The sequence below is a fragment of the Juglans regia genome, chromosome 2 (genome assembly GCF_001411555.2).
Source record: "Juglans regia cultivar Chandler chromosome 2, Walnut 2.0, whole genome shotgun sequence".
NCBI classification, from domain to species: Eukaryota; Viridiplantae; Streptophyta; class Magnoliopsida; order Fagales; family Juglandaceae; genus Juglans; species Juglans regia.
The window spans coordinates 25,357,563-25,377,970 of record NC_049902.1 but is presented as its reverse complement, the minus strand read 5'-3'; the positions used below and the strand labels follow the sequence as shown (position 1 = coordinate 25,377,970).

At 33.7% G+C, this 20,408-nt stretch overlaps 1 protein-coding gene across 1 annotated transcript; it reads right to left on the bottom strand.

Annotated features, from left to right (window-relative positions):
* Window positions 1-17,437: 17,437 nt before the first annotated feature.
* LOC109022045 lies at window positions 17,438-19,955 on the bottom strand. The gene is made up of 4 exons (XM_019004829.2): window positions 19,716-19,955; window positions 19,318-19,515; window positions 18,525-18,740; window positions 17,438-18,120 (listed from the first exon to the last, which is right to left on the bottom strand). Exons 1-4 carry the CDS (start codon window positions 19,776-19,778, stop codon window positions 17,893-17,895), a joined length of 705 nt encoding a protein of 234 aa, XP_018860374.1. The 5' UTR covers window positions 19,779-19,955; the 3' UTR covers window positions 17,438-17,892.
* Window positions 19,956-20,408: the final 453 nt, after the last annotated feature.

The window sequence follows — 20,408 nt, the reverse complement described above, 5'->3', positions numbered from 1 at the left end:
TTGCACAAATGGTTTATCCATTCTTGTGTGCAACTATGGAGATGGTAGTTGTGGATCTCTATTCTATTCGTACCCCCTATCATGAATATGAGAGAGAGAGATTCCTAATTTGGATGTGTATTATATTTTTGTATGTATTTTGTTTTTGTTTTTTTTATTTTGTTACAAATATTTTTCAGTGAGTAAAATTCGTCGGAAATATTTTTTTGTATCAATTAAACTTATTTGCGGCAACAATTATCACCGCAAAAGGTCTATTTCGACGGCAACTATCCACTAGGAATACATTATTTGGACGATAATTAATAATCGCTAGAAAAAAAAATAAGGCAATTTGGCAATTTAGTAACCTTTCGTGATGATATATCGTCGTAATTGATTTTTTTTAACGATTTAATGGTAAATGAAAATACCCATTTCAGTCTTTTTTGAAACATTTGCAATGGACTAAAATTATCAGGAGTAGTAACTTCATTTTTGCCTATCGTTGAAATTGATCAGAAGCGGAGTCCTTATTTCGACGAAAATGCAACAATTTAAAAATCGTTAAAAATGATCAAATACTGTAATTATTATGAGTATTTACGACGATTGTAAATATTGAAAAAAAAAATCTGATTTCTTGTAATGATATTAGGCTCACCCCGACCCAAAACCAGATATTTATATATATAGATGCAATAACTTTGAACAACCTCGGGCGCTGTGAGGCCGACGTTAGAAATCAAACCCCACGCATGCTGTAATATATTTGGGGTAAGATCCGCATGATGCAGTGATGAATGTAGGGTACTATGATCAAAGAGTGGAGGTGAAGGTATATATTAACCAGTACTACGCAAATAAATATTACGAGTTCGATCTGCAACCGACGTAAAATATAGTTGGTAAGATTAGCCATAAATAAATGAAAGTCAAAGGTCGACGTACGTGGATGGCCCATCTTTACGCGTAAAATATTGTTTAAGATTTTGGAAGTAGTCGATCGAGTCCTCCACTAGCTTATTAATTATTTGGTCCACGCATGCAGCATGAACAAAGGCAACGTATACTTTGGTGCACAAACCAAAACACAACTGCGGTACTACGCGGGTTTCTTTGTCCGTACTTAAGTTGGAAGCCATTTTTCTTCTCGGCCCCTTTATACTTGGGGGACCCAGGTTTTTGGACGTCCATGAATGCCTTGACTGACCCTAAAAGTTGGGTCATGGGCAGATGGATTAGTTTTTGTGTCAGAGTCTGAATATTTAAGGGTCCAGTTCTTAAACAAGAAAGCAAAACCAAAACCTCTCATCATCAATCATATACGAGAACAAGTTGACTTCAGGTATATATATATATATATATATATATATATATATATGATTGATGTTAGGTCCACCTTAAATATGAGGCAATGAATCGGCACCAGAATTAACCAATGGTGCAATTTAACGAGTCTATCTTGGATGCTTGACTTGATCCCATGATCTGGTCCTCCTCCTTTATTGGGTTTTGAGTATATTTAACAGATCGCAGATAGAAGTTGAAAGAGTCTACGCTTCAGCGCCCCTTGAGTCAAACCCCGACCGTTTTGATCAGCCAAAGCTATCTTTTAAGAAATCGAATTGAGAAAACTTAATTCAGCAAAGAATGGTCTTTTTCTGTTGAAAGAATGGATGATATTTGTCATAATCTATGATCAGTACATACCTCTAGGCCGTATAAGCGAAGATAAGAAAGAATGATTAAACACACACAAGAGGTGCTTCATCGATTTCTAGTCCTGTCTTTGGTTTCGTCCTTATTGGGTGGATATATTTGCTTTGTTTCATTAATAAATGCCATGAACCTTCGTTTCGAAATGTCCAAAATTTTCCTTCAATTATTATTACTAAAGAAAACAATTTCTAGCCATACATATATATATAAATATATATATATATATATATATATATATATATATATATGTAGATCAGATCAGTACGTAGTGCTTCTTCCTCATGTTGAGGCCTGCTAGTCCTTTAACCGTGGCATATTGGGTGGAAACCTTGCAAGCTTTCCACTCACTAGACTTTTGCAAAAACAGCCTTATGCCCCCACTTAATTTCTTACCTAATTTGTTAAGAAAATATGAGATTAATTGGTATATATGTACAATTTGTTGGCACTTTGTCATGTTCTTTTTTTATTTTTCTACTTATGTAATAGGTTTTGAGGTTCATCTTAAACCATATATTCAAGTAGCAAGATTTTGATATTCGTTTATAAAATTTGTATAATATAATCGACATTAACTGTGAAATGGTTTTTCTTATGAAAATCGCGTTATATATATATATATATATATATATATATATAATGTGCAACATCAATTTTCTTAAGTCCTCAAAAAATAAAAAAATTAAAAATTAATTTCTAGAAATCCTTGTTTAATGGGTACTACTAGCATGCCGCCCAACAGTGACCATTGGGCGTGCCCTGATCTAGGCTAAATCCTACTTTTATATTTTTTTTCTTTTTTCTTTTTTACATTTTTTAAACTAATTTAAACATTTTTAAAAAATAAAAAAGTACTAATATACTAATTAATAGTCATTTTTTTATAAATTATTAAATAAAAATAAATAAATAAATATATAAGCGGTCACAATGAGTAGCAAACCGTTATTTTTCTTGCTTAATTGGTTATTGAAACTATTAATTTACTCATGGCACAAGTACTAGTCATGTGTCCTCTTCTCTCGTGTTTTTAATTAATATTGTTAATTAACATGATCTGCGGACACCATTCGTATCTTGGGGTCACTTGGACTTTCACCATATTGGGACACTTCGGGCTAAGGGCAGTACTTTGTGAAAATATTTATATAATTATATATAGAGCAAATTAGGTCATTTTTGTGGTAATTGGTCGCATGATTAACCAATGAACAAAGCATTGGATCAATCGCTAGCTGAAGGACAAACTTAGGGCCAGCATTAGGATGGTGGACAGCATGCATGCATGGTATGGGCAGGCATGCTAGAGGCACACCATCCATGCTCTGGTCTCTTTGCTTTTCTTATGAGCAGTGCACCAAGAGAAAAGGAGCTAATCAAAAGATCGAGTGGGAAAGTAGATGCATTGTCGAGTGAGATCCACATAGAATAATAGAACCCACTTGCTTTTTTAAGTCGGCTTTGTGGGATCCTACATGGCCATCACACACCACAAACTCAACTTGCACCATTAGGTTAGAGTCTCCTACGTGGACAGGATAAGAACGCGTATGATTTCGGTTCATATCTTATCCAATTAATGATATATACATATAGTTATATAGTTTTTGAATTTTACTTTATAATTATAATGCATTATATGTTGTGAACAGCGATTTTAGAGTACGAGATAAAAGTAGAAAAGATAAATGTAAACTTCAAGAATCATGCAAGATATTAAAGTTTTATGCACGTTTTCCTAGTGATTAATATTCACAAAATGTAAAAATAATATATATTTTTTAAATAAAATTAATTATTCAATAATTTAATGTACAAGAGCAGTAAAATAAATTTTAACATACATCATAATGATAACAAAACGTTACAATAATGAGTAATATGAAAATTAAAAAATTTTGAATATTCTAGCAATAATTGTTTTAGCAAAATATATAAATTGTAGAATTTAACCACATTACTCAATGACTCAGGGAGCACTAAAAAAATTATTTTATCTAAATGATTTTAGTTAATTAAGAATATTATGAGATTTAAATTATATTAAAAACTTGAATTATTTATATGATTTTATTCTCTTAAAAATATTTAGCAAAAATTTTTTTATTTAATGATAAAATATTAGTATTTTATAAATTAAAGTTGAATTTATATTTTAATTATCTATTTTAAGTTAGTTTATTTTTAATGTTTTAACCTTCATTGTTGGTAGAGGTGATAAACGGTCTGGTAGAACCAAACGGACCAACTGTTTCGGTCCGGACCGGACCGGACCGAGACTTAGACCGGTCCATATTTTAGAGGACCGAAAAGTTTCGATCCAGTCCACGGTCCAGGGTTTTTCTGGACCGGACCAAATGAAAAATAAAAAAAATATATTTATATATAATAGTTATACAATTAACAATATAAATTTTTAAATATATTATTAATACTTGTTAATATTCTATAAATTAACAATATTTTATATATATCTTCATCTAACCTATCACTATTAACAATATAAAATTTTAAATATGTTATTAACACTTGTTAATATTCTATGAATTAACTAATATATAATATCAATTAGTTAATTATATAGTAATTATATAAATTAATAATATAATTTTCATCTAATTTATTATCATTGGCCATATAAAATATTTTTTTATTGAATTTGTTACATAATCCACATTAATAAGTCACTTAATTTAATTTAATATTTTAAATAAATTATTTTTTTAATTATTTAAAAAAATAAATAAATTAGGCCGGACCGGTCCACTCCAGTCCCTTTGGGTGTTCTGTCCGGTCCGGTCTGGAAAAATGATGGACCGAAAATATTCGATCCATCGCCAGACCGGACCATTTGCAACCCTAATTGTTGGATCAATTCTAGAAATTCAAGATGAAGGGTTGAGATTTAAAATCTCAAACTCTAACTTTTTCACTCATTTTTCCCTCTTCCCTCTCTCTCTCTCCTCCCTCCCTCCAGCCGCACGCCCCTCTCCCTCTCGATCTCTCTTCTCCTCAGGTCCTCCCAATGCCACCAGAGACCTTCCCCACGCCGATCTTGTCCCCACAAACCTCTCTCTCTCCCCCCCACCCTCAACAGGCCGAAGCCAGTAACTCTCTTTCTTCCTATATACGCACGGGTTTTTTCTTATAGCGCCGCCGTTAGCCACCCCTATGGCACCGCACCACCACCACCAGCCCGCCGATCTGGTCTCCCTCAAACCTCTATCTCTCCCCCCACAACAAGCCAAAGACCGTAGCCCTCTCTTCCTCTACATGCACGGGTTTCTCCCCGTAGCGCCACCGTTAGCCACCCCTACGGCACCGCACCACCACCACCAGCCTCGTGCTTCACCGACGACCCCTCCACTTCCTCCTTTCCTCCAGTCGACGACCCCTGATTTGTGATTTGTGTGAAAACTTGTGTGGTGATTTTATAATTTTATAATGATTTTGCTGTGAGAATGTAGAGAGAGACACGGATGCAGAGAGGGATGTAAGAAGAAGAAAAGAGTAAAACAAATCTACCATTTATTACTGTTCATGTATCATTATTTTTTACTGTTCATATTTATAAAGATTTTAAGTATAAGGAGATATATATATATATATATATATATATATATATATAAATTATATATATATATATATATGAATATCTTTTCTGATCTCCACATGACCTAGTACTACTCCCCCAACCTTGAGATGCTTACATGGGAGACAAAGTACTGTGGGAGGCATTAACTGCCTAGACAACATAAATTTAACACACCTAGAAGATTTTCTGACCTCTTTGGTTGGAAGCCAAGATATTCCTTTATTGCCTTCAAAGAAAATTTCTTCATCATGTGGGATATATATATATATATATATATTATATAGCGAAGCCATGCACTTAACATATATCCTACAACAAGTGATTTAATTAATACATCTAACTTGTAAACATTATTAATGCTCCATTATTCTAATTTTGGTCTGTTGAATGCAAGTACATGCATGCAGCTTATACTAGTAACCACGTACGGTTATCTATTAATTTGTTACTTTGTGTAATATGTTTGGGAGTCAACAATCCGAAGCAACCTTTCATGAAGAATTTCACATAAAGATTTTAAGAGATCATGTTATTATAAATAAAATTAAAATATCAATTTAGTCATAGTCAAAAGTTTTAGACTATCATATACATATATGTTTGTATGTGTGTATGTGTGTGAGTGCGCGAGATTATCATTGAAGATTAATCATTGTAGGTAGATCTTTTTGTTATCTCACTACAAGAAAAACAAACGAGTATTTATGACGGATTATTTACGATAATAATAATTATTTACGATAAAAATAGATTTATTTTAAAAAGAAATAATTATTCTTGCAGAAAAGAATTGACCACAATTAAACAATTTTCTTATAATGTCTTTATAGCATATGAAAATTACGAAATTTTGAAAATTAATTTATACATAGCCCATTTAAAACTTGAACATTAATGTCAAACAAAAAAGACGTGACAGTCTTTATGGTTTATTATTGAATGTCGTGTATTCTCAAAATAGTAATAATTCAGAAGGTCAATTACCACTTTGATAATTTAGATCAGTGCGTATACTATTGAGATCGAAAACGTCTAGTCTAAGAGCTGTGATCAACACAAATTTTTTTTTTTTTTTTTTCATTTTGGAGGGACAAGAAAAAATATTAAAACTCATTTACACTTTGATTTTGGGATAATCATCAATAACATGGAAAAACACATGATCTGGATGAATTTAAAAACCAGGAGAGAGAATCTCAAAACTGCACTTCACAAATGGTTCTCCACATTCGTTTATTTTTATAATCATTCTTATATCATATCATCTCATCTTATCTAATTATTATAATTTTTTCAAACTTTCATACAAAATAAAATAAATAATTAAACTTTTTCAAATCTAAAAATAAAAATAATGTTAAAAATATATATTCACCACATCAGAAAGGGTCTTTTGACGATTTCATCCCAAAAGACAGCCATTTTGTCCTAAAAAATGTTTTGGGACGAAACAAAATCATGTCAAGCTCGTGCCAACAACACTGTGCCAAAAGGTATATTGGGACAAAAATCACCACTTCTTCTCAAAAAATATCTTTTGGGATGAAATTGAAGGAGACCGTTCGAACACGTTCGAACGGAAATTTCTTTTGTCACGGTTGAAATTCGTCCCAGAATATCGTTCAAACGAAAACAATTTTAAGTTCAAACAGTAGTAATATGTTTGAACGATTACAAAATATGTTCGAACAAACATGAATTCATTCGAACGGCATGAACGTAGCTTTGCGTTCGAACGGTAAAGGATTATATCGAACGGTATATTGGTTCGAACGGTATAAGTTATGTTTGAACACTTCGGAGATAAATGACGTTCGAACGTTATGTGATCGTTCGAATTCGACGAAAATAAATTGCGTTCGAACATTATGTTACCGCTCGAACGATACCTATTTTATTTAAAATCAATAATAGAAAACCAAATATATATTCATAATATTTAAAAAAATACATTAAAAACTGTTTAACACTCACAAAAGTTTTATAATAAGTGCGAACTAAATAAATAACTATGAGACGGGCATTGTTCGTACATAAATAAATAATCCCAAAATATGTACGCAAAAAACTATCAGTTGCTTGGAGGCCTGTATTGTTGCATAAGCTACTGCATTTGGAGTTGCATCTGTCTTATGAACTCTTCTTGATGTTTTTCATGTTATTTGAGGCACATCTCTATATCTGCTTGTTTGGTCAGTTGAGCCTCTAACTCATGCTGCCTTATAGTCAATTATTCAATTTTGGAATTCTCATTCTCTAGCGCTATAGAAGTCATGATGCATTCCCAGAAGAAGAGGAAGTGAGAGAAGGCTTTACACAGCGACCCAAACCCCTCAAATATCCTGAATGTTGACCCAGGACTTGTGTAAAAATATCAATATCACTTGTTGAAGAATTTTGATCTGATGCAGATTCAACACGTAGGACAACCATTTTATCCTAGACATATATAAGATAAAGAATTAATATCATCGTAAATACTCTAATATATTTAATGAAAACAGGTTATAATACTTATATAATTTTCACGAGCATCAAGATGAGTCCACTCTCCATTACGATCAGTGTGTGATGCAGTATATAATTTTGTCAGATCATAATTGATATCTGAATCTTGCTACAATAAATGTGTTAAGATATAAAGTCATTATGATTCATCCAAATAATTAACTATATCCAATAAAAAAAATTAGCAATACCAATTTCTTAGAGAGACGATGGAAAGATCTTGAGCCTACATGATGATTAATTTTTAATTTTGATCTATTTGTTTTGTTTATAGAATTTCACTCCTGCAAATAAATTGAAAATATTATGAAACGAAATGACAAATAGGACAAGTAAAATAATTAAATTTAATTATATCTGATATAATGGATCCTCAAATATGTCACAAAGTTTTTGTCACTCAGAAGGTCAGACATCCTGAAAATGATGTTGGCGCACATCTTCATTCTTCTCAAACTTATTATAATGCTCATGACACCTCGCCTTAGATTTGTGGAATGCATTATGCATAAGCTCTTCCACAGTCTTACGCTCCGCTCTCCGACCAAAATTTAATTCGAAATCATCTTTGAAAAAAATAGTGACAAACACATTATCATTTATAATATTCTAAATTTAAGTAAAATATATAAATTTATTCTATTAAATCAATGTTTTAAACATTACTAAACAACGCTTATTGATAAGCTCTTTAACATCTTGGAGGACTTTCTTCCATGAAGTCATTGCCAAAGGTGCGTAAGTTCGTGTAAGAGCATCCACATGCGATGCAAGCCAAGCTGTTGGTTGTCCTTCACCCCCGGTATGTTCGTCAGGAATGTTAACTTTGATCTTACCCACCTTTCGATATTTCATGTCCTTCACCCACATGCGATTCATAAAATTAATGGTGCCTCGACCTTGACGAGATTATACTATAGACTCTATAAAATATAACATTGTAATCAATTTCATTTATATGTCTATTATAGGACCTTAATTAATAAATTTTATGAATATTAGATTTTTACCTTATTCTGTAGAGTTAATCTCTAATGGTGAGTCTGAATGAGAGCTAGGAATAGGTGGAGATGGGTTGCGAACTTCTTTCCTCTTTGGCGGCATAATTTCAAACTACTGATACATTCAATAAGTGAAATATTTGTCATCAAGTGTAATGTTAACACATAATTGGTCAATCATAATCTGTATCAGTTTTATTTGACAATTCGCTCTCATCATCTGTAGATACTTCAGATGATTCAACATTTTCCTCAACTGTCACATCAACAATTTTAACCTCAATATCTTCCCTATTTAATGGAATCATCTCATACTGGCTCAAAATCACAAACAAATTTAAGACTGGTTGACTCTCTTGGTATGCTTCTTGAGTAGGGGGTCAATCTTCTTCTTCATCTTATGCTTCCGCCTGAGGAATAACATCGTATATATTTCTTAGAAAATATTTTTGTACTACTCGCCATTGATTTCCTAATTTCGGGTCATCTATGTAGAGTACTTGAGATGCTTGAGAAGCCAAAATAAAATGATCATCTTCATACCATTTTTTTGATGTATTAATACTAAAAAAATATTCATCATCACGGACTCCAGTACTAGGATAGCTTAAATCTCACCAATCACGCTTAAACAAATACACCTCAAGCTCTCCCAAATATTTCATTCCAATTATATCGACAATAACCTCATAGAAATCAATATTTTCTTCATCATGACTTTTTTCGACTAGGACACCACTATTTTGGGTTTTTCTATAACAATCTCGATCCATTGTATAATACCTACTTTTCTGAGAAATACATGCAGAATATCAAGTAGCGCGTCTCGATGGACCACGCGCCAATGCATACAGTTCATCCGATATATCATTTGAATTATTCGCATGCATTTATACAGCCTACATATTGAGTAAAACATATATAAATCAATATTTAAATCAATATTTTTTCATTTGTTATTGAGTAAAGCATATCTAATGTCATTACTCATTCTTCAAACCATCTCGGAAACTCCTTTTCATGTTTATGGTTTATATCATTTACTCCCAATTCCTTGAGCACGTTAATATGATCACTGAAATTGATGATTACCACAAATCTTTTATATTCTTAGACTTTTTTTAAAGTAAATGAGCAAATTTAAATTAAGAAAACGTTATAACTTACTTCAAGTAGTTCTCTATCTCAGGGCAATTGTTCAGCACATACCACTGAATTTTCTCGAACTCTCTTCCACACAAGTCATAACCACGCACTGCACCAATCAGACAAACTTGTTGGGAAAACACAGAAAACACATGCCGTTGTCTTGCTCGGTCAACGTCAAAGTTTATTTCCGGCCGATCAAACCGAGTGTCAACTCCGTGGAAATATTTGGAACAGAAGGTATGCCACTCATCGTCAATATATGCTTCTGCAATTGATCCTTCTGGACGGGCCTTGTTACCCACTGTACGTTTCAACTTTCCAAAAAATCGTTTAATGGGATAACATTCAGCTATATTGAACTGATCCTGCAAGTCGAGCCTCACGTGACAAATGAACAGTTAGGTGAACCATGACGGTGGGTAAATACTTTCTAGCTTACACAATATTATGGCAATTTCTCGTTCCATTTGATCCAAAGCTTCTACATTCAACGTCCTAGCATATAAGTCTTTAAAAAATGCACCCAACTCAGTCAAAGCCACGAACACATCTCTCGTCAAGTACCCACGGATACCAATCGACAAGATACGTTGTAAGAAGACATGACAATCATGATTTTTTAATCCAGTTATTTTCCAATCATTTGTTCTCACACACCTTGTTAGATTCGAGGCATAATCGTTCGTTAATTTTATCTTCATTAGCCACTCACAAAATGTAACCCTTTCATTTCTTGACAATATATACCACCCAATTGGCATGTAGACAGACGAATCATTTTATTGCAATTGCATGTAGAGCCTCAAATGAAGTTGGATATGGTTCGCCGTGTAAGATCCAATCAATATAACCCCTATCAATACATTTGACAAACAGATACTCTCTCACCCAGTCTATCTTATGAGAACGCAAATTCCTGCATTCTCTGCATGGGCATCTAATACGCCCATCACTATCGCATGTACCCAATGCGAACTGCAAGAATTTCTTAACACCTTCAGCATATACATTATAATTCTAACCCAATCAATCGCCAACTCTTATCCAACTCTTATCCATGCCAACTATATTCCTTACAAACAATCACGTGTGCATTAGATATAGTTCTCCAACCTATGATCTATTATTTGTCACGTCCAACAAAATTTCGGCAGTATCTCCCCTTAGTTTTCCTAATATGCTCGTTTGGTTGTGAGCACTAACGATTAACATGCCGTTTCACCATCATCGAAACTGCATATCCAGAGAACAAGGGATGAATCTATCAAAATCATAATGTTGGACGACAATAGATATAGTTCGATAGTTTGCGAAAAATGATCTTACAATCCTAAACTGTCCACTCTAGACAATTCAAGAGTTATCAATAAAGTATTCATCCAGATTGATAACTCTTGAACAGGTCTAAGGTTTATTTTGATAAACAAACAATGCAAGATATGCTAACATATGTCAAACAATAACAACATATTATTTATACAATAATACAACAAAAACATAATTAGTAGGTATTATTTAAAGATTTAATAGTATTTTAATTTAAATATTAATTTAGAATTAACTATTTAAGTTTTATTAAGTCCTAACTATATTTGTATTTTAATTTAAAGAATTAGCAGTACATATAATTTACAGACTTCATTTTATTAATTTAGAATTAAGTATTTAAGTATTATTAAATCTTAACTATTTTATTTTAATTTAAAGATTTAATAGTATTTTATTTTAAATATTAATTTTATTAATTTAGAATTAAGTATTGAAGTATTATTAAATCTTAACTATTTTATTTTAATTTAAAGATTTAATAGTATTTTCATTTAAATATTAATTTTATTAATTTAGAATTAAGTATTTAAGGGTTATTAAATCTTAACTATTGTATTTTAATTTAAAGATTTAGTAGTACATATAATTTACAACTATCTTTATATATTTGTATTCTAATCGTAAATACATTAATGTATAGTTTACGTTTGAACGGTGCTATACTATGTTCGAACATAACATACACGTTCGAACGGTAATCCTAACCGGTTCGAACGGTACGATCCAAACAAATAGTAGACCGTTCGAACATTATTTTATTCGTTCGAATAGTATACCAGCCAAATAGGTTTGCATACCGTTCGAACACTATTTTAACCGTTTGAACGGAATAATTAATTTTAGTAACATTAGTGAATCAATGTTTTTATTCCATATTGTAGTTCTATTAAATCTTTACGAGAATAGATATTATATTATAATTAAATTAATATAGAAATTTATCACATTTTATTAAATATTTAATTTCTATTAAATATTAATCTAATTAATTTTAAAAATTATGTTAATATTTTTATAAAATTTTGTTGTTCACAATATCTCACTCTATTAAATTACTATTCGTATGTAATTTAGTGATTAGTTATTTATTATATTTTTATCGTTAATGTATTGATCAACTCTTTAATTGTAAATTTCAGGTTGATTAAAATGTCTTCTTCTAGGGTAGGACGTAAACGACTCAATCCAACTGAGACTAGTATCAGTCCAGGCAGGGAGATGACTGTTTTAGTAGAGTGACAAGTGAAGCTTTCTGACTTCTAGAGTCTTGTCTGGGAGGGTCATTCCCTTCCATCAGTCTTTAGTGAACGTGGTTGGGGACCTATCTTAGAGGAGCGGGAGGAGTCATGGGGGACTGTCTCCTATATTGACATTGTTTCTGAGTTCTATAGAGAGCTCGATAGTGCCAGCCCAGATGACGAAGGGGCATACAAGATCTCTGTCCGAGGAGTTTCAGTTGTATTTTCACAGGACGGACTCGCTGAGCATCTCGGTATTCCTAGGCTGCCAGATGCATATCCGAATATGGAGCTTAGAGAGTCTGATCCTTCAGCTAAGGCAGAGACAGTTGAGGAGGAGGCACCAGTTTATACGGATGAGGTCGATACCCTTGCTGATCATGAGGTGAGGGATTTGGTTGTTGATCTAGATGCTCCCCCCTATGACGTGACGAAGAGCATCAAGCAGGCAGATCTATATTTTTTCTTCAAGATCCTGAATTTAATAATTGTCAGTAATATTGATCCTCGGCAGCATAAGGCAGAGGTTGGCATTGACCGGATGAAATTTATGATACGGGTCACTCGTGGTATTCCTATCGACCTGGTGGGGTATATATTCGATAGGATTCGATCAGAGTCTCGGTACATTTCGACGGATATACTCCCATTTGGGATCTTGATCATCCGATTTCTACTATTTGCAGTTGTCGTGCCTGATATTGCCGAGCATAAACGGGAGTCGATGGGACCGATCAACAGCACCACCCTCTCACGCAGCACAGGACACTCGAGACTGCGTTTTCGTGGACATGTTCCAGACCCGATTAATCCTCAAAAAGATGCACAGCCAGGAGATCACGGAGAATCGGCCGCTAGGACATCCAGACAGACCGAGGCATCAGTACACAGCGCTACTAGTGAGGACATGGCCGAGGACATGCATGCAACAATCAACGATCAACGGACAGACATCAGCGTTGATCAATGCAGTGCGTATGGAGGTCCGTTCTGCTGTGTCTAAGTTTTGTACAGAGATTGCTGGTACCATATCTAAGTTACGTACGAAACTTGATGCCATGTCTGCGACTCAGGTCACCATCAGTACTCGACTGACACAGACAGAGGAACGCTTAGCTGCAGTCGAGGAAGTGTGCAAAGATTTGGCGACTTAGTACTTTCTATATTTTATTTATTTATTTATTTTGTTTTTAGAATGGACAATATTTAGTATTTTTAAATTTAGTATTTAATTATGAATTAGTATTAGTTTATATTTTCTAAACTAATTATTGATTGATATTATTCTTATAATTAAATTGATAAATTTTTTATAATTATTAGTTAATATAAATATAATTCTAAAAAACAAAACATATGATCACCGTTCGAACCATGAAAATAACGTTCGAACAGTATTGATTCATCATTTGAACGGTGAATATTGTAAGTTCGAATGGTATATCAATTTCCTGCTATATTAATGTTACTTAACGTGCCAAATTGCACGTTCAAACAATGTTGATTTATCATTTGAACGGTAAAATTGTACGTTCAAACGTAATGCAGTTTCCCGCTATAATAATTATACTTAACGCGCCAAAATGTACATTCGAACAGTGCTGATTAATCATTCGAACAGTTAAAATTGCACGTTCGAACGGTGGAATAATTTCCCGCTATCATAATATTACTTAACGCACCAAAATATACGTTCGAACGGTTAAATTTAACCGTCCGAACGTTAAAACATTACATTCGAACGGTTTCATTATTAGGTACAAAATATTTCATCCCTAATTATACCGTTCAAATGCGTTCAAACGGTTTTGTTCTCTCGTCATTTTTTTTAGACGAAATATGAAATTTGTCTTAAAATCTCACTTTTTGGGACGATTTTCATTTCGTTTTAATAGAAAATCATCCCAAAAATTCTTTTTTGTTGTGGTGATTTTTATAATATTTTATTCAACTTTTAATTTTTATCTTAATTCATATCATCTCATCTGTAAAAATAAATGAGACATTAGATTTGCGATAGCACACTTTTAAAACGGAAAACAAAAGAAAGTAAATTACTTAAAAGAAATTACCATGACTATATATCTTGTTAATTAATTTTCTGATTTTATAATTCTGAGCCTGATAATTTCATTTTATTATATATTATTTTTAATGTGTCCCACGAAAATTGATTACTGGCCCACAAGTACGTACTAGGAGCCTATCTTATTGCTCACACTAATTGGCCTCCTCGACAAGAATGTTTCCCCATGTAAGAATCTAAATACGTGGATCGCAAGTGGTGCTGCGTTGGACGGTTCTCAGTGATCAATATCTCCAACTTTTCGTATTATTACTAAAAGTATACAGAAATTATATAAAATTAAATTTATAAATTAATATAATTTTATTTATTTTTTAATAAAATTAATTTTACAACCTACTTATCACATTAAATCATATCATTATAATTATATCATTTTCATATCATATCATTTTATTTTATCTAATCATTATAACTTTTTAAATTTTTATATAAAATAAAATAAATAATTCAATTTTTTAAAACTTAAAAATAAAAATAATATTAAATATATATATTCTAATAATATTTTATTTTATTTTTAATTTTTATCTTAATTTATTTTATATCATTTATAAAAATAAACGAGACATTAAATATGCGATAGCTCACTTTTAAAACGAAAAATAAAAGAAAGTAAATTATTTAAAAGAAATTATCATGACTATATATCTTGTTAATTATTTTTTTAATTTTATATAATAATATTTGATTTTATAATTTTGAGACTGATAATTTTATTATATATTATTTTTAAGGTGTCCCACGAAAATATGAGGACCTCATGTTAATTTCCCTGATCACTGGCCCACAAGTAGTACTAGGAGCGTCCTATCTTATTGCTCACACTAAGAATCTAATTGCGCACCGGTTATTATTCAACAATTTTAATTTATAAATTTTATTATTATTTATAATTTATTTTATTATTATTTATAATTCATCTTAACTCATCTCAAATACACGTGTTGAGCTGGACAGCACATGCATTAGCTACGGGGATAGTCGAGCCATTCTCGTAGGAACATGATCAATATTCATTCATATTCATGTAAGAAATGAGAATACGTACCCTTTCTCCAAACCAAAATTGTCGCAAGACTGCTTCAATATACAATGAAATCATGATCGTCAGCCGGCCTTCCAAAGCAAATTATATTAACATTGAAGAAGATTAATTTTGAAGGTTTTAATATAAGGGCATGTTTAGAAACTATAAAAATTCTCAAAACAATAAAACTTCTCATGATTCATTCTCAAAACAATATTGTCCAAACATAAAATATTTTTATTTTTTTTATCTAATCACTACTTGATCATTAATCAAACACAAAAATCAATATAACTTTGATAAATTTTGGAAAAAAATATTATATTCAAACAATTTTTAAATTGTATAATATATTTTCAAATTAATTTTTTTCTCATTTTTTAAAACTCAAAAAAATATTTTCACTCAAGTTATTTTGCTATTATTTACGAAAGAGCAATGCTACTTATAATTATCATCATTCTCTCATTATGGAGATTATTAGATGATTAAAGATTATTTATTAAATTTTATTTTAAAATAGAACATCTAATGTCATATTATGAAATGATAAAAAATAGATGATAAACAGATTTTTTTTCTCTAAGAAATTTCGGAGAGAATCCAAGTTTTCAAACATAAGTGAATCGAATTCACATGGTAAAACAAAAAACGAGTCAAAGATGGACGGTGAAACGGACGAAAAAAGCAGTGGCGAATTATTGACTACATTATTTCAGAGTTTGATATTATAAAAAAGAAAACAAAACAAGCGTACACGGCGGGGGACACGGCCTGCTTGGCCCACATGCACAACGCACCCACAAGCCACGGTGAACTGTTCTGCTTCACGTGTGTGCTACTCACATTGCCCAAAAGTTGTTCAAAACTCCGGAATTGCCCCCGCACTTGTAAATTCTTCATAACTTTCACAGCACAACAAACAATATGAATTCGCAGAAAACAGAATTAATTTCCAAGTTCAAACTTCAAAATGGCACGGCAACTTTTCCAATGCTCCGAACCACTTAAAAAAAATAAAATAAAAATGTAGCGTCAGATCAAGCTTTTTGCACACACGTTTTTGGCATGGAATGGTAATGCATGACATCATGAAGCCCCACATAAACAGGGTTAGATATTACTAGTAAAACAAAAATTCTATATGAATTCAATTTTACGTATTTTTTTTTTTATGTCATTGACTATTTATTAATTGATGCCACGTCAAAGTGATTCTTTTTTGTGGAAAACGTTATAATTAATTTATAAAATAATTATTTTTAACAAAATCTGAACATCCCCAAAGCCCATAAATACGTGGCAAAATATTAAAACTAACTTTCATTCATTTTGGACACATCCCAAACCCCTTGAAGCAATCTTGTTTGTCAAGAAAAATATACGCACTTTCATGCAGACTTTTTATGAATGAATAACCCATAATGCGAATAAATGAAAATAAAATATAAAGAAACCAACTAGAAAGATCAAGCGTCATCATCGCACGGCCATGACTAAACCACGCGGGTGGTCCTACACACAGGAAAACCCATTCGCTAAGGAACCGCCTTTCTGACTCATTAAATAATGCAAAATAAATTTATTTACGTGAGGGCGGGCGGGCTGACCTACTTTAAGATTTCGAGAACCAATACGCCTGCCTGTCCCACCCCCAACGAACGGGAGTCGCACACGTGTGCAAACGACACCAAACTTTTGACTCCGTACACAAGAGGGGGCGAACAGCCCGGCCGCCATGGACCCACCAACTTGGGAAGCTCTCCCCCACCACCGCCAACCAGTCGAGAACTTTCTAAATATGGAAAGTACATTGCATATACGTACATTTATACACATACAAGAACCACAAGTTCTATTATTTCATCTTCCATATAAAGACATTCCCTTATGTCCCTCCCAAGGACTTACATTGTCTTTTCACCTCCCCTACCTCCTTTTCTAAATACCAACAAAACCCAAAAGCAATTTACAACTTTTTTCAACGAAACCCCGAAACTTATGTATAATCACTCTAAGAAGCACCTATTTATATTATTCTTCTTAAATCTCTTTTTTTTTTTTTCCTTCACCATCCAACCCTTGGCATTTGTCTTATTTTTCCACATTTCCCAACTTCGTCGCTTCTATTGCTTCTATGTACAGAGAGGGATACTAAATCCAAGACCGGCCTTCCAGCTCCGAGCATTGGACGCTTGACAGCTACATTGTATATATCTGGGGGGCACTAGATTGATTTCGCCAAAGTGTAGGGACTAGTACCCAATGAGCACTCCTCCCATCGGGGAACGGTGTGGAATTCCCTTTCTTCTCTTGGCCGTTCTATAATTAACAGAAGTTGGGGGCGGCGTGGAGGGAGTGAAGCTCTGCACCTTGCTCTTCTCCCTGCCATGGCTACTGCTACTGTACGACTCCTCCGAGTCTGAAGCCATCGCCGCCGATTGCCTCTTCTTCTTTGGGAAATTCCCGGACGTCCCCTCAATCTGTAATCAGGAAATCATAAGAGTTAACCACCGAGACAACAGAGACCCGATTCCATTGCAATTTGCACAAGTAATTGAAATGTGAAACACATCCACCTAGACTTGTTGACCAGGGTTAATTGCATCGGATCACAACTAACCCTGAAAACCCGGTTGAATTTTTTCGCACATGTGCACTGTTTGTTTGGTTGGAAAAAAGTTAAAACACCCATTAGCTTAACCCCTAAGCCAATGGAAGTCAAAAAGTCAACCTGGATCATGGCAGTGACAACAGAAATAATAATGGAAGGGAACCATGAAAACACGACTCAGGCCAAGTTTTCCATCGGTTTCTTAGAGGCCAAACATTTTGCCAAAAAACGAGCGAATTTGAAGAATGGGAGCCATTGTGGAGGTAAAAGTACCTTGCAACCGAGAGAGCAGAAGCGGAAGGAGTCAAGGAGGCTGCGCAAGCAGACCTCGCAGGTGTTGGTGACGCCTTTACCGGGCCTAGGCTGAGGGCGCTGGTTCAAGAAGACGACCCTGGCGCTGTTAATAATGTAGGTCTGGACTCCAGTAATGTCCAGAACTTTCTGAATCTCAGAGACCCTTATCACATCATGGTATGAGGACCTCCTTATCTGCCACCAAAAAGACGAAATCCATCAGAAATTTATGATTGTTGGCTTTTAAAATGTAAAACAAAGAAATCCCATGTCAAGTTTGTGACCCATGAGAATGAAAACCGAGACCTTTTGAGTTTTGTGCATGTGGCTTGTAATTTTATCAGTTTCCATAATGAGAAAATGCAAGAAAATAAACTCAGCCACCACCGGAAAGTAGAGACTCCGTTCAATTGAGCCTCGCATCAATCAGGCACCTGAGTAAAAAAACCATTTTTTTTTATTTGACCCCCATTTTTTCACAGAAAGAGCAAATCTCGCATCGTAGTTTGAAAGAAAGGAAAAAGAATAAAAACAAACCTATTCAAGAAAGGAAAAGGGCTGAGTAATTGGAAAGCTAAATTCCCGAAAAAAGAATTGACACGGGGGAATCCTGCGATTCCCTAAACGGAAAAGATAGAAGTTCGAAAAAGAACACTGAAAGAACAGACTCCAAATAGGAAATCAGTAAATTTGACAACAATGAATGAAACATTGAAACAAAAATAGGATGAAACCCGAGGAAATATACGAACTCAGAGACAACAAATCGCACCTGAATAGCACGGTGGTCCTTGTGGTGGACGAGACAGAGAGAGCAGAGAGCGCCATTCATACAATCCAAACAGTACATATTGCATTCACTCTTGTGAGAGTCCGCGTGTAACTTGCAATGAACAAAGAAGTTCTCCCTGAGCAGAGGCTTCAGCCATGGCGGCCACCTATTGTCGTCGTCCTCGGGACCTCCAGCACCCTATTCAATCAACAAACCCAGAATTAAAACCAGAGCCTGGAAGCTAAGATCATAGTAGAATCTTGAACGTAAGCTAGAACGCATAGGTAACCAACTCCAGAAAAACAGAGCACATTGACCAGACCCAGATGAAAAACACCAAAAGAAAAAAAGAAACTCCAATTCAAAGTTTAATAAAGAAAGAAGATAGTGGCTTGTACCATGATTCTCCTATTCTTGGTCTTGATTTCCCGGACAGTAGTTTCTTGGTTTTCGATCGCCATCTTACAACTTTTCTAGCAAAATGTGTGTAGAAACAGAGAGAAACGGAGCAGAGAGCCTCCTATCTGCCTAAAGAGAGAGGGAGAGAGAGAGAGAGAGAGAGAGAGAGAATGATGTTCTTGACAGAGTCCAGAGGCAGAGATGGAGTTTACAAAGTGAGAAGGTAGAAGGAGGGAGGGAGGGCGTTCTTATCCTCGCAAAGTCCACATACAAAGCAAGTTCCGAACTCCGAACCCAAAGCTAGATCCGAACCCAAACCACAAAACAAAGAGATCCGTTGGGTGCAAGGAACCCACCTCCTTCTTTCCTTTTTATTTCCTTTCATTTTCATTCTCTCTTTGGTCTTACCATCTCTCTCTCTCTCTATTTTTTTATGCTAATTAAATAATTGAAATGCTTTTATGGCCACTCATCCCAAGTGATTTACACAATTTTTTACACTAATAATTGATTTCATTTGTGATTTGGGCACACCATTTCCATTCTTTATTTTTTCTTTTAAATTATTACTATCTTGCAATACTTTAAGGTGTAGTGTCCCTTGCTCTAACCCAAAGTCCAAACCTGTCCCAATTGTTATATCACTATTTTTTTCCTTTTTAGCTCTAATTATATGTTTATTTCATATCATA

Bases quoted from the DNA above. Each gene is read 5' to 3' on its own strand.
- LOC109022045 (XM_019004829.2), bottom strand. From the start codon at position 19,778: ATGGCGATCGAAAACCAAGAAACTACTGTCCGGGAAATCAAGACCAAG. The intron at 19,516-19,715 runs GTACAAGCCACT...TTGATTGAATAG, and splicing joins CCAAGAATAGGAGAATCATG to GGTGCTGGAGGTCCCGAGGA. The intron at 18,741-19,317 runs GTGCGATTTGTT...TTTTGGTGGCAG, and splicing joins AGGACCACCGTGCTATTCAG to ATAAGGAGGTCCTCATACCA.